This window comes from Podarcis muralis, chromosome 9, assembly GCF_964188315.1.
Source record: "Podarcis muralis chromosome 9, rPodMur119.hap1.1, whole genome shotgun sequence".
NCBI classification, from domain to species: Eukaryota; Metazoa; Chordata; class Lepidosauria; order Squamata; family Lacertidae; genus Podarcis; species Podarcis muralis.
In genome coordinates this window covers 81,018,573-81,033,839 of record NC_135663.1, presented here as the reverse complement: position 1 = coordinate 81,033,839, position 15,267 = coordinate 81,018,573, and the positions used below count along the sequence as shown (strand labels likewise).

The following is a 15,267-nucleotide window of genomic DNA, read 5'->3' as shown; positions in this document are numbered from 1 at the left end:
CAAAGGACGAGATGGTTGGATAGTGTTCTCGAAGCTACCAGCATGAACTTGACCAAGCTGCAGGAGGCAGTGGAAGACAGAAGTGCCTGGCGTGCTCTGGTCCAGGGGGTCACAAAGAGGCGGACACGACTGAACGACTAAACAACAACAACAAATAGTCTCTGTAGCCCTTCTGCTTTTCCCCATGGCATTCACACAAGAACTAGAAGAGCTGGACGTCTGCAGAGCAGCCAGTGAAGGCACAGATACTTGCCCATATTTATAACCGGAGAACCTGGGGAAAATATTTCTCTCTTTGTTTGTGTGTGTCCATTTCCAAGCTTTTTTCTCTTTCCTTCCCTCCCTTCCCCCTTTGGCTGTGTATTTTCTTACATCTGTTACTTATCTATATACCATTTCTCTTAGAACTAGTTTATCTGTTTTAAATGCAGGGCTGTTTATCCTTTCAATTTTATTAAGCTGGCTATTTAAACAATGTTTAAAAGGTGTCACAGTTTTCTTTGTTTTACAGGCTTAGGCTGCAATCCCACCCCTGTTAAGGCTGTTTGAAGTCAGTGAAATTTAGGAACACCTACTTGTACACAAAAACAGGCTGCACATACTGTTGCATGCAGGATTGTGACCTTTAACTGGAGTCCCAAACACATTCACTTGGAATGCCAAGTTCTACAGAAATTCATTTGGTTCTTTCAATACTGGCTTTCTTTGTTTGTTTGTTTTACAATGGATTTTAAAAATGTGGAAGTGGTAAATAAATCAGTATTACTGCCTATGGCAGGGGAGATCTGTTATTATGATAGTCCTCATTCTTAAATGAAAAAAGTACAATGCCAGTCATGGAGTGGGGGGGGGGCTGAATTGGATTAGCATTGCAGCAGAAAGGAAGGGAGCTTTATTCCTTTTTCCTCATGCTGCTTTCCTAGTGCTTGTATTTAGCCCTAAAGAGGGGTGTATGGGTGCCCATGTACATGCTGCCCTTCCTCCTGGGGGCCAAACAGTGACTGGGGGTAATGTATGCAAATTTAATGGGAATAGTGAGACAGGAATAAGGATTCGTCCTCTTCCTCCTGGTGCTATGGGCTAGTCAATTATTATAAAAAATATTACTGATATTTGTTTTTTCTTGTAGACGTGCTTAGGATGCTGCTTTCAGTGCACAGAGCCTGCAGGTTTAGAGATGAGCAAAAAGATTTTATAATGTGTATTTCAGTGTATATATAGACAGCTATTTCTTTTTCGTGACTTACCATATTGGCCTGAATATCTGCCGCACCCAAATATAAGACACCTTTAAAATTGGAAGGGAAAAGAAAAAATACCTGAATATAAGCTGCTCCCTTCCTCGCTGCTCCTGACTGCATCCTGGGGGGTGGGGGGGGCCGTGCTGCGTTGCCGGCGTCCTTTCCCCTTCCTCACTCTCCTGCTTCCCGGGGAACGGGCACCACTTGGCCGCGCTCCTGGTGCTGTTTGCCCCGTGTTCCTGGCTGCATACCCTAAGGTCGCGAATATAAGCTGCACCCTAACTTTGGGGGGAAAGTGTGGCTTATATTTGGGCCAATATGGTAATATAATTTATTTTGGAAGGTGGATTTAAGTATGAAGATAAGCTTGACTTTTCAACTGCATGTTCTCTCAGTGGCATTCAATTTGAAGTCTTGTCTTTTTCAAAATACTGAGCACAGGGGGCGGGATTTAAACCAGCATTCAATTTTTTAAATAATCTTTTAATCCCCTGAAATAGTACAATTGCCAGTTCTGTAAAACCATTGGGGGGGGGGGGCACAAGATAAATAGTAGATGAAAACTAAGAACTCCCCCTGCCCCCCGCCCGGAAAATCAGAGCTTTCCGAATGGTGGAGCCCGAGAAATGGGAAGGTACGGAGCTTGACCTAAGCAGTGACATGCCCTTCTGATTAAACACTTACAGTCTGGGATTTGTTTATAGAGTAGCAAAGAAATAAGGCAGATCTGACTTGAAAGGGACATACTCAAGAAACAACTTCTTTTATCGTTATAAATAGTCTCCCGTAGACTCTAGCATTTTAATTGTTAAATGGGGTTTTGTGCCATTAGAAACCATATACTGCTGAAGTTCAGTTCCTGTTGCTTTGAAACTCTTACACTCCCTGGTATGACTGTCTTTGAAATACTCCTCCTGATACAATGGCATCTTGTCTACAGGATCTTAAAATATAGAAGAACTTTCTTCATTAGTGCTTCAGAATGGTATATGTTGGCATGATGGTCACGCTAAAACATTGGTTCCAGCGCTGCCGCTTTGCTTTTGGCACAGGCTAAGGCAGGCTTCCTCAACCTTGGCCCTGCAGATGTTTTTGGCCTACAACTCCCATGATCCCTAGCTAGCAGGACCAGTGGTCAGGGATGATGGAAATTGTAGTCTCAAAACATCTGGAGGGTCAAGGTTGAGTTAATCCACCCATTATAGCTATCTCATCCAGGGTGTTCAGCTGATTATGATGTGACTTTCCCCTTATGGGTCAAGATAAGCTGGTGACAGCAAAGACCATGTAATTTCTGGGGACCGCCATAAAAATAATGGCGATGATTATGAGTTTTAATTTTTTAAAAAAATAAATAGTTTTGCAGTTTTATCTGCATGTGTTTATGTGTCTTTGCTTTCTGCACAAATTGCAGTGGCTGGTGATTGCTGCAATTTCTCTCTCTCTCTCCCTCTCTCTCTCTAACTCCTTTATTTAGCCAATATGTGGAAAAGGAAATAGTCAGAATCCCCAAACTCCTCACTGAGAGTTCAGCAGCTGAACTGTTCCTAATGGTCATGTTCCCATTTGTATGGCAGGATTTGAGAGTGGCAGCCAGTGGCCTTTTAGATCCATTAGCTTTTTAGCTTGAGCATCCCTAAGAGACTAGCATCTGGATAGGGAATAAATAGCTGCAGAAGAGCACAGTCGAGTAGAAAAGAGTGTGTTTTGGCACTTTACTCAACATAGAATTCAACTCCGGTGCAAAGAATATGTTTCTGCAGCATTTAGTTCAATCCCCCCAAGAATCAACAGCTATAGCACATGAAATAAGCTGAAAATGCTGGTATAGAAATATTCTGTGTCTCCAGCAGGGACTTTCCTTTTTGAATATAAAAGTTAGAAAAACATACAGCAGACGGAACCAGTTGCATCTACTGAAGGACCACTTTCTCCCATACAAAGCTGCCCATCCATCACCCCATAGTAGAATTATTTCCTTCGGCAGATTCAACCATTTATAACTTTTAGGCATCCAGCAAAGTCCACCCAGTTCACTCACGCTTTTAATAACATGTGATGTCCTCTGTGAATTACTCTGCTGTAGCTGTTTAATTGATAACTACAAAAGATAATGAGAACACTGAAATAACAGTGGGAACATTTTTCTGTCATCTGTCTGAAGAGAAAACAAATTCTCATTCTCAAAATGCCCTTTGAACCTTACCAAGTGTGTATGTTTAGTTAGAAAGAGTGTCCAACTCTCACCTTTAGTCCACTGTCTGTATTTCTTTTTGCTAGAGATCTCCATCCCAGCAGTGAGAATCAGATTTATAATCCACATCTTATACAAACCTGAATCTAACGGAACTCAGCCCGTTGTATCTGTAGTGATAACCTCCTCCCAACAAATACAAGCTTACATTGTTGTACAGCTCCCAGTGCCATCATGGCTGGACATGGATAAAATTCCAAGAACTGAAAGAGAAATGACAGTCACAGACAGAACCAACCTATATGCTCTGCCATCTGCATTTGAGGATGTGCGGCTCCAACAATTACCTGTACCTTAACTCTCAGCACTGTCCATATTACAGATTGCTGGACTCAACCACAACAGATCTTCCAATGTATGTGTGGTGGGGTTTTTTGGCTGAATCTAGCAGAGGCAATAGAATTGCTATTGGTGATTTCATACTTGAAGTTTCATGCTGTGCCCTGTATTGACATTAGATTAAATTAATGTTTTTGTGCTTCCTCTTCTGACACCAGACTGTTGCCGCTGCCAACTGTTGAAATACTTTTTTTCATAGATCATCTGGCTTTAGACGGCTAATTATTACATTTCAATTAATATACACATTGCAACTCTGCAGGTGCTTTTTGAGGAATCAGAAGACCTCGGATATACTTGGAATGGATTCTGGTCCATAACAGTTCTGCATGTGTTCATTCATAAGTCTATTCCATCCCATTTCAGCATTTGTGTGGGTGTGGTAAAACAGTGTGAAACTCCACATTTAAATGTGTATCTAAATTCATAATGAGGAAATTTATCTCAAAGTAGCATTTAAATCCATATTTTTATCTAAATGGGCACTTTTTGAACTGCATTTTATCCTAAAATACCCTATTTTTATGCACTTTGATTAGTTTTTTAACTGAAAAATGTGTTGCAAAATTTGAAGAAAATAAGGCCACATTTGACTCTCTTAAAAATCTCCAGCCTCAGAGAAAGGTGACTGAAAAAAGTGTGTCCTTGTCTGCAGCTCTTCACCTTCATCACATCATTCATGTTATTGATGCATGTGCCCAAAAATGCTAGCAGAAGAGTTATAAAGATAAATAATCTTGTGGTCTTCACCACTTTTTCTGGAAGGATGGGGCATTAAAAATATTCATGCTACAATCCCTAAGCATAATAACATGCTTTCTTCTTATAAAGTACAGCTCATTAGCATAATCCTTAGTATGCCTACTCAGAAGTAAATGTCTTTAAGTTCAGTGGAGACACGGGTGGTGTTGTGGTCTAAACCACTGAGCCACTTGGGCTTGCCGATCAGGTCAGCGGTTCAAATTCCCATGGCGGTGGTGAGCTCCTGTTGCTCTGTCCCAGCTCCTGCCAACCTAGCAGTTTGAAAGCACACCAGTGCAAGTAGATAAATAGGTAGTGCTGCAGCAGGAAGGTAAATGCGTTTCTGTACTCTTCGGCTTCCGACACGGTGTCCCGTTGCACCAGAAGTGGTTTAGTCCTGCTAGCCACATGACCCGGAAAGCTGTCTGTGGACAAATGCCGGCTCCCTTGGCCTGAAAAGTGAGGTGAGCGCCACATCCCATAGTCGCCTTCAACTGGACTTCACCGTCCAGGGGTCCTTCACCTTTTACCTTTACCTACGTCAGCCTGGATAGGTCAGTTGGTGAGAGTGTGGTGCTGATAATGCCAAGGTTGCAGGTTCAATCCCCATATGAGAGCTGCATATTCCTGCATTGCAGGGCGTTGGATCCTCGGGGTCCCTTCCAACTCTACAGTTCTTTGATTCTATAATTCTGTGAATTGAGAAATTGTATATAGGATTGCACCTTACTTTATAGTTGATTTACATGTGCCATTAATGTGTGAGGCACTTCACAAAGTACAGGAGGACAGATTCCTGCCCCAAGCAGCTTATACCAAACTTTTAGAAGACATCTAAAGGCAGCCCTGTTTAGGGAAGCTTTTAATGTTTAATAGGTTATTGTATTTTAGTGTTTTGTTGGAAGCCGCCCAGAGTGGCTGGGGAAACCCAGCCAGATGTGCTGTGTATAAATAATAAATTATTATTATTATTATTATTATTATTATTATTATTATTATTATACTTAGAATTTCAATACAGGAAAGGCAACAGGAAAAGAGAAAGGAGGCAGAGATAGGATAAACAGGCGCTTGATTTGTTTATTTGTGCTTTAGACTTTATCCCATGGCGTCTTACAAAATGTTTAAAATTACAGTAAAATGCATTAGAATAAAAACATAAAACATATAGAACTCAAAACACCATATAGACAAAATACAGAGGACTAAAAAAACCTGGAAAAATAAAATGGCCTTTGCCTAGTACCAAAACGACATCCAGGTGACCTGGAAGGAGTCTTCCACCATCGGAGTGCTCCCACCAAGTAGGACCTTTCCCCTGTAACTAATCACTGCACCCAAAGAAGATAGTCACTTCACTGACCTTAATTTGCAAGTAGATTTTCTAGAAAGAGCACAGCTAGAGATTATTCTCACACACTACTTCAACCTGCTCAGATCTGGTGAGTGAGAGAACCTTCTCATGCTACCTATCCCTTCTTCACTTTAGTCTTTATCAAATGGGCCGAGTACAAGATACTCTGATAGAACCAGCTGGTTGGTGTAGCATAGCTATCTACTAAAGGCTGAAGCGAGGGCGGGTTATCGGGTATCTCCAGGACTGAGATGAAACACTCAGGGCTAAATGGAGGAAAGAGAGAGAGAGATTGAATTAAGCATTCTCAGCTTCCCAGTCCCACCAGGGTGGCTAACAAGCCATATTTGGTGGGGGGGGGGTTAATTTTACCGAACCAAAATAAAAGTGAGCCACACAGAGGCGTAATAGTAATTATTTTTGGTTTTTTGAGGGAGGGATAGTTTTGTTTTGTGCATTCTGCATTATTGGCTATGAAACATCCATAACACAGTAAGTTGTAAATTAGTAAACAAATTAAAGGAAAGCCTCAGAGATTATAACAAATTGCACCAAACAGCATTAGCTGCAAGAATTGAATTATTTTTACCATTATGGATAATAATAAACCCAAAGTAATAATGATGTGCCAGTAGCAAAACCAAGAAGGGAAGACATTTATAAGAGGTTCTGCAAGCCGTAGGTCCAGTAGAAGAGAACAAAATGCTCAGACTTCAATGGAGTGGGAGTGCCTGAAAGAGGAGTGTTTTGCACATGTTCAAATTTTATTGTTGTTGTTGTTGTTGTTGTTGTTGTTGTTGTTGTTGTTGTTATTTATAGCCCGCCCATCTGGCTGGGTTTCCAAATGCTTTTCAAAATTGTGTTCGATTAAGTGTACTAGATATTACCAAGGTGTGTGTGACTGTGGCTAATACGTAACTGTATGTATTTATGTATTGATGGTTTTTTTATTTAAAACATTTATTCAAAATTTACTATGCAGCTTTGTTCAGCTTTGTATTGATCAGTTTAACACCTGCACACCAGCTCAGTGCTATCCAAAGACACATCGTAGACGGGCCCTTGTTTATGAATAAGGATGAGCAAATGAACTTATTTATATTTCATGTCAGTTTCAAATGCACTCAGCCAAGGGTCCATTTCATCCCAATTTTGGCACATTAAAAAAAGGAAAAAATGCATTTAAATTATACATATGTTATGAATTTTTATATGCATTCTTTCTCTAGACAATGCATTGTGTATGCTTTTCATTTTATTTTCCTGTAAAATGTGCATTTTTGTCAGCATATTTTGAACCAAAATCGAATTGCAAAATTCAAAGAAATATGTAATCCAATTGAAAGCTGCATTCTGGCCCCACATAGAGGTCTAGGACTGGTGAATTAAGTTGGTTTATTCAGGGGCGGACCTTGTTATTGTTGACGTTTAGTCGTGTCCGACTCTTCGTGACCCCATGGACCAGAGCACGCCAGGCACTTCTGTATTCCACTGCCTCCCGCAGTTTGGTCAAACTCATGCTGGCAGCTTCGAGAACACTGTCCCACCATCTCATCCTCTGTCGTCCCCTTCTCCTTGTGCCCTCCATCTTTCCCAACATCAGGGTCTTTTCCAGGGAGTCTTCTCTTCTCCTGAGGTGGCCAAAGTATTGGAGCCTCAGCTTCACGATCTGTCCTTCCAGTGAGCACTCAGGGCTGATTTCCTTCAGAATGGATAAGTTTGATCTTCTTGTAATCCATGGGACTCTCAAGAGTCTCCTCTAGCATCATAATTCAAAAGCATCAATTCTTCAGCGATCAACCTTCTTTATGGTCCAGCTCTCACTTCCATACATCACTACTGGGAATACCATAGCTTTTACTATATGGACCTTTGTTGGCAAAGTGATGTCTCTACTTTTTAAGATGCTGTCTAGGTTTGTCATTGCTTTTCTCCCAAGAAGCAGGCGTCTTTTAATTTCGTGTCTGCTGTCACCATCTGCAGTGATCATGGAGCCCAAGAAAGTAAAATCTCTCACTGCCTCCATTTCTTCCCCTTCTATTTGCCAGGAGGTGATGGGCCCAGTGGCCATGATCTTCGTTTTTTTGATGTTGAGCTTCAGACCATATTTTGCGCTCTCCTCTTTCACCCTCATTAAAAGGTTCTTTAATTCCTCCTCACTTTCTGCCATCAAGGTTGTGTCATCTGCATATCTGAGGTTGTTGATATTTCTTCCGGCGATCTTAATTCCGGCTTGGGATTCATCCAGCCCAGCCTTTCGCATGATGAATTCTGCATATAAGTTAAATAAGCAGGGGGACAATATACAGCCTTGTCGTACTCCTTTCCCAATTTTGAACCAATCAGTTGTTCCATATCCAGTTCTAACTGTAGCTTCTTGTCCCACATATAGATTTCTCAGGAGACAGATGGGGTGATCAGGCACTCCCGTTTCTTTAAGAATTTGCCATAGTTGGTTGTGGTCGACACAGTCAAAGGCTTTTGCATAGTCAGGGGTGGACCTTGGTAATATGCAACCCTGTAGGAGGCCAAACTTTGACACCCTTCCCCCACCCCTTGCTCTGCCGAATTAACCTGGGTTTAGGGAAGGAGGTGCAAGACTCTGGCAGGGTCCTAGAGCCCTCCTACCTCCTTTCCAAACCCTGGTAAGCACTTGCCTGGCTTTGGAAAGGAGACCAGAGAGCTTTAGGACGGTCAAGAGGCTGTCAGCGCTGTCACGCCTTTAAGAAGGCACCCTCCTCAGCTGCATGCCCAGTGCAGCCACAGTTCTTGTGCTGCCCCACATCTGCCTCTGGTTAATTCTAAGGATTTCTCTTCCATCCCCGCTTACATGCTTCCAGTCTAAGGACAAGAAGCAATAGGAATGGGGAAGGGAAGGGACACGGATGAAGGGCAAAGATAATTCCGGAAAGGACTGGGAAGCAAGATAAGGCTTAAATACCATTGCGGGAGCCCACTGAATGTCATGGGAGAGCATTCCTATGATAGGGAGCAGCCAAAGAGAAATGGCAGAGGTGGAAAATGGAAACAGAGATGCAGTGCTTTGAACAGAAATTTGTGGCAGAGGAACAAAGAAAACCATAGAATACATGAAGGGAGGAGGATGTTGATTCTAAATTCTATGATTTAGAATTTTAGGTAATGGAACTGCAAGCCATATGGGGCCATGTAATCTAGTGGAGTGTGGATGGATGCATGTGCAATAATTGTTTAAGAAGAGGGTTGTATGTATCCCAGAAAACAAAGAAGAGGAGGGATTGCTAACCCTGGTGCAACTACTGCAAAGTGTGTCATTGATAAATTGATGTTATACAGGCTATTCTTTTAACCCTGTCATTCCCAAAGGACTGCATAAATGTACTTTAACTAGTGACATGAAAAGAATATAACTTGCAGTTATGCAGAAACATCCTTCATGACCCATTGACACTGATGTTGTAGAGTATATCTGAATCTCCAGTTTGGCTGCTCCCTTTACTCTGCTGCAGGCCTCTGAATGATTCCATCCCTCTGGTACCATCAGTATCCAAGATGCACCAGTGAGAGCTTTAGAACATGGGTGCAGCATTGATTTATAATTTTAAAGACACTCCCTGACACAGGACACTACTCAAATCTTTCTTAGGAAATGATAATTTGTAGGCATGCATACCCTTAGATCCCATGGGCTTGTAAGAACAAAGTTTGAAACTGTGATACTAACTGCTGAGTCAGTTTCTGGATTCAGGTTGCGCATGTTACACCAGTTCTCACTTTGTATTTATATTTACAGGTCCCCACCCCACCCCCACAAAGGCAAAAAGTTGAATATTCGTTTTCAACTTTTAAGTAGTTTCTGCTTTAATTGCTAACACAAATGTTCACAATGGAATGAAGCAGAGACTAGCATGGTCCTTGTTCAATAATAATATGCAAATTCATTAAGCACCCACAATTCTTGAAAAGCAAGAGGAATCCGTCAGAGTAATTCAGCTTTCTTGGGACCCTGTGGCTCTCCCTAAGTACCCGTTGCAACATAGGCATGTGCCCCTCCCAGGAGGAAGTGGTTGAACTTTGCTTTTTCTCATTGGGTGTAACTCAGCCAACTCATGAGATTGTGCCAGTGGGTTTAACTTCTAGAAGGGAAAAGGCAAACATGGATACTTCACAGTAAGTGGAGGTATTTCAAATCATGCTGGTCTACAAAGGATCCCAGATCCCCAGTGAACTGGCTGCCAAGTGGCTACTGGGCTAAGTTCAAGATGCTGGGTTTGGAGTGTCAAGCCCTATGCAGCTGGGAACCAGGATGCCTGACGGACGGTGTTCTGCAGACGAGGTCCGTTCACACAATGTAGGAACTGGACCTTTGGCACCGTGCCGCCTGCCCCTCGGAATCCCCTTCCTCTGAGTATTAGACAGGTACCATCTCTGTTTTCTTTTTGGCAACTACTGAATACCTTCCTCTTCCAGCAAGCCTTTTAAGTTGATATCTTTCTCAGTCTGTGTCTTTATTGGAATTGTTTTTTAAGATACAGTGTTTGTTTTATCATTTATTTGCTGCCCTGGGCTCCGTTGGGAGGAAGAGTGGGATATAAATATAATAAACAAATTCCCTATCACTTGACTTCCTATCACAGTATCAAAATCTTTTGCTTCTGACACCACATTTCTCTTTGCCAAGAATTTTTACAAAAAAATACAGATAAATAATACACAATGGCTGGTAAAATAATAAGTGCATTTAGGGGAAAGGGGGATGTATCTCAGATTTTCTTCTCTCATATTCTCCCTCTTTACCAGAAACAATCTTGGTTTTATCTATCATCTATCTATCTTCTCTATCATATCATCATCTGTTCCCTGGCAAATCACCATCCTTCCCTTGCTATTGTGGGGTTTTGTTTTTTAACTCTGTGGACCTGCCTTTTTAATGTTTTAATATTGGAGTGAGTTGCTATTGCTGCTGTTCTTCAGGCTTCCCTCTCCAGGGTCTTTCAGAGTCAAAACTCTGAAGGCAGATTTGGCCGAACCCCCTCATCTGTTAGAGCTACACATTAGAGAGTTGGGGGCTCTGAGGACCAGACCCCACTCCCCACCCACTGGTGACAGGTTCAGCAGCCCCATGCCAGGAGGCAATGGTGAATCTTCATGCAGAGGAGAGCTGCATGTGGACATCCTCTTTCACGGTTCCCAAGGCAAGGCCTGTCTGGCAGGTGCGTTGGCAGCAAGGGCTGGGATCACGCACCCACACAGCCCGTTGAGACATGCTTGAAGTGGATGAGAGGGATCATCTGCAAACAAACACACACCCCAAAGAGAGGTGCATTTAAAAAGCTTGCAGCAGCCAGAAAAAAGCCTCCCGTGCTGTATATTAATGTGGTTCTTCTTCTGAAAACAGGTGTTAACACACACATACCCTCATTTTCATCTCAAAAGGTATACTTTGCTTGGTCCTTCTAGTTTCATCTGAGTCCCTACAGTAGAAAGGTGGAATTTGGACCATAATGTGAACTGTAACTCAAGGTACTCTTGAGTCAGAGGCAAGGTGGTTTGGATCAAATGCTATTTTCCCCCACTCTGGCATGGAATGAGGAAGAGTCGCTATTTCCATTTCTTTGTTAAGAAGGTTATTGTTCCATTGCATGCTTTGAGTTGTAACACTTTTAGTAGCCATGTTGAATAACATGAACACCAGTTGGTGCAATGAAACACCAGACCAACAAAAATCAACGCTTTCTTGAACATTAACTCCAAGTAATGATACTGTCACATGCTTAAATATGAGACGGAGGGGAAGATAAAAACATGTTTTCAGGTTGTTTGTGAGCTTGTTTTAGGGAAATGTTAGAAATCAGGCATAGGGTTCAGTAGGTCATGTAATGGAGTTCAGGATTCATAAAAGGAGAAATTCTGGGCATTGGGAGGGACATTTTGTGCTCATCACTTACAGTTGCTTCAGTGTTGTGAATCAGGATCCATTTTTTAACCCTGGGAGTAGTTATTTTCTCCCCTAAAACTACACATTTATAAGGAAATGAAAAATCAAATCAAAAACAATGATTTAAAATACAAAATGGAATGTGCAGCATTGGTCAAAATATTGTTTCAATATAACACTTTTAGTATTTTAATAAGACTTCTGCTTCAATGGGGTCCCTTCAGGATGTCAGAAGAGTGATGCCAAATATGTACCTGCTCACATATTTGGCTGTCTTTAAAATTCCATTTGGATTTAGGAGAATTAAGGGGCTCCTATCTGTGTTCACGGAAGGGTTTTCAATTTCATTCTGCCTATTGAACTAAAAAATGTGAACTATTACTTTGTTGATCTTGTTCTTGACCTGAACTGCATTACGAACTGAGAATGTGTTCTTAGTGAATTGTTAAAAGTTCTTTGAAAACTTGTAAATCCCTGTAATTTATGTTCCTCTGGTCTCCATCTCTTCTTTTTTCCCTTCTGTTTTTAATTTGAGTACTGTTCTGTCCAAGTGTGCATACTTGTAAAATGCTGGTTTTTCAAAGTACAATTTATGGTTGCAACCATAGGGTTTTACAGCAGTCCTAAAATTATAATAGATTCCGAAAAGCCAAATTTGGGTCAAGCAGCTCTTTTATATTATTATATAATATATAATAAAAAATATTTTTATATTATTATTATTATTATTATTATCATCATCATCATCAACTTACCAAGTTTCCCTTGTCTAGCTCTGATGTTGACGATTCTTGCTAAGACATTATGGAAGAAGCTAGTAACTTAAGAGTTTCTCTGGAAGATGCCATTAGCAGCTTCACTCTGTGGCTCAAGATGTGTACTGTTATAAACCCTACTCACATGACAACAGTTCCATTTATCTAAACAATTCCCCTTTTAAAGTTTATGGCACTGATAGAAACTCAGATAAAAGAGCAAATGGGAGGATCTTTCTGACTCTGTGCATACTGAGTCCCACTGCAGTACAGCATGCAGTCTCCTTCCCTTTTTGGTTCTGTGTCGCTCACGGGCGTCTCTCATCCCCCCCCCAAACACACATCTGGAGAGGCATTTTATAGGAGCAGCTCCCATTTTCTGACCATCTTTGAATCCTGTCTCCTGCCCTCCAGCAGCTTGCTCTGCCTGCCTGCCTGCCTGCAGGTATTCATCGCCTCTTTGCAATATTTCTGTCTCGTTTATGACACCTTGAGTGAAAAAGTGTAAGGTTGTGTTATTATGGTCTAAGGGAGAGAAGATAGGGTGCAGCAAGAGGGAGAAATAAAAAAAAACCATGGAAAACGGGGTGGGAAGTTGACAAAACAAAAAATGATTATGTATTGGAGTGTATATGTGAACTTTATGAAAATTTAATATAATCGGGGGGAAATAAAATTAGTTTCTCTTGTGCAGTTACTGTACATGAAAAGAAACTGTGAGGACAACATTTTGAGCTGAAAGGTTTTTGTTTTGTTTTTAATCAACATGTTCAGCTTGGTTTTCTCTCTGTTAACATTTTCCTATCACCCTTGTGCCTTATTTTGCTCTAGCTCCCTCCTTCCAGCTGATCTGGGAAATCGGCCCCTGTTCCTCTCATGTTGTGCTGTCTCCATTTCCCAGGTGATTGTGCAGTCGGGCCGCCATCCTACTGTCCTGCAAAAGCTCTGCCAGCTGCCCTTCCAGTACTTCAGCGACCCTCGCCTCATCAAAGTGCTCTTTCCCACGCTCATAGCTGCTTGTTACAATAACCCCCAGAACAAGAGGATCCTGGAGCAGGAGATGAGTTGCGTGTTACTCGCCACATTCATCCAGGTACGTGGTTTGTTTGTGTATCTCTGCTTAGCCATTTCTGTGCCTATGAAACAAATATGCATTAACTTACAATAAAACCAGGGTTTCTTTTCTTCTCTCTCCAAAATGAAAGATCTAACATGTGTCCAAGAGTTTTTCCCCTTAAGAAGCAGACATATGCAGAGTAATGTTAATATTATGTTCCATTCTTATTTAAATTGGCAGGACTAGTGAAATGTTGAGGAACTTATATTTAATAATGGATGGGCAAGTCCTTAAAGCCTGCAATCCTATAAGTGTACATTTTTATATAATCAGACTCAAATGTAAAGATAAATGGAAGTACATATATACATAGGGAAACAATGCTTTTTATCACAGATTTTGACTATTGATAGGGTTGGTAAAAGTGTATACCAACTATGCTAAATATGCAAAGTTTTAAAACTCTAATTTATGAAAGCAGCCATTTCTGCTTGCTTGAATTGTGCGTGTTTGCGATATCATTCTGCATCCTGTAATTTTATTTAAAAATCAGGTGCTACACTTATATTATGGAATTACTATTTTTTCTAATTTCTGAATGTGCCATATTTTAGAATTGTTGGAATTAATAGCTGTGGAGTGTTTTTTCCTTCATAGCTGATAGCATATCTCTGCCACCCACCAAGCCCCCTGCTCCCGCCCCTTCTCTCCAACTCAGAGGTGCTTGCAAGGAAGCTGAACTTCAGGGGTTGTGCCTGGACAACTGCAGCCAAATGAAGAAAATTAAGCTTGTTTGTTAATTGATCCAAACAGGCTAAATGCCTGAAGGCTAAATGCATCGTCAGCTTTTAGGTAGCTTCATAGTTTTACTGCTCAAGATATTAGGAATATAGAAAATTGTTGTAACATATGCATACATAACTGAAACATTTTAGCTCCTGAAACATTTTTTTAATGCATAAAACAGCAACAGCTTGCAAAATGTTTTTGTTTTTTTTAATGCTTCTGATAGTACTGTTCAGAAGCAGATGCTGCAAGAAGAACCCCCGCCCCCCAGGAGTGCTGGTCTTTATGTGGATAGGCAGTTATTTGCTTTCCCAGATAAGCAGCTGGCAGTCAACTATTTGATTTGGAAAGTATATCATAAATAAAATCAAGCTTAATTTTACTGAGAATTGATTTAGGTACTTCAGCATTTTGATTTCTGGTCTGCATGAACATATCCAGCTCATGTTTGTTTCTCCCAAGCTTTGGGGGAATGGTTTAGCCATCAGAAACAAAACTCTAATATAGTAATATTAAACAAACAAACAAACAGGCTGTAGAAAATGCAAAAAAACTCCCCCACCCCAGATACTGTGAATGAAAAACAGGCATGCATTTGTTCTTAAATTTCAACTTGCTATCATGGGGAGACACAATCTGTGCGCCTTCCTGAGGCAAATATCCTATTTATTTCAGCAGGGAGAGTCCTCCCTCTGCGGGGGAATGTGAGATAGCTGACCCCAGGATTGGAAAATAAATGTTTACCATATGGAAGAAATGGGGAGGGGGGGGATGTTCTGGTTGCATGCATCTGGGGCTGTGTAAACATTCAGTAAAATACAGA

General features: G+C 41.2%; 1 protein-coding gene across 8 annotated transcripts in view; it reads left to right on the top strand.

Annotated features, from left to right (window-relative positions):
- SCAPER (S-phase cyclin A associated protein in the ER) overlaps nt 1-15,267 on the top strand; it is a 203,665-nt gene that overhangs the window by 184,470 nt on the left and 3,928 nt on the right. For 7 of the 8 annotated variants that reach the window (XM_028744781.2, XM_028744780.2, XM_028744779.2 and 4 more), the window contains one exon: nt 13,503-13,694. In XM_028744781.2, the coding sequence (XP_028600614.2) occupies nt 13,503-13,694 (192 nt within the window). Of the gene's footprint in view, nt 1-13,432; nt 13,466-13,502; nt 13,695-15,267 lie in introns of those variants that run through there. The other variant, XM_077934571.1, reaches the window with a different exon arrangement.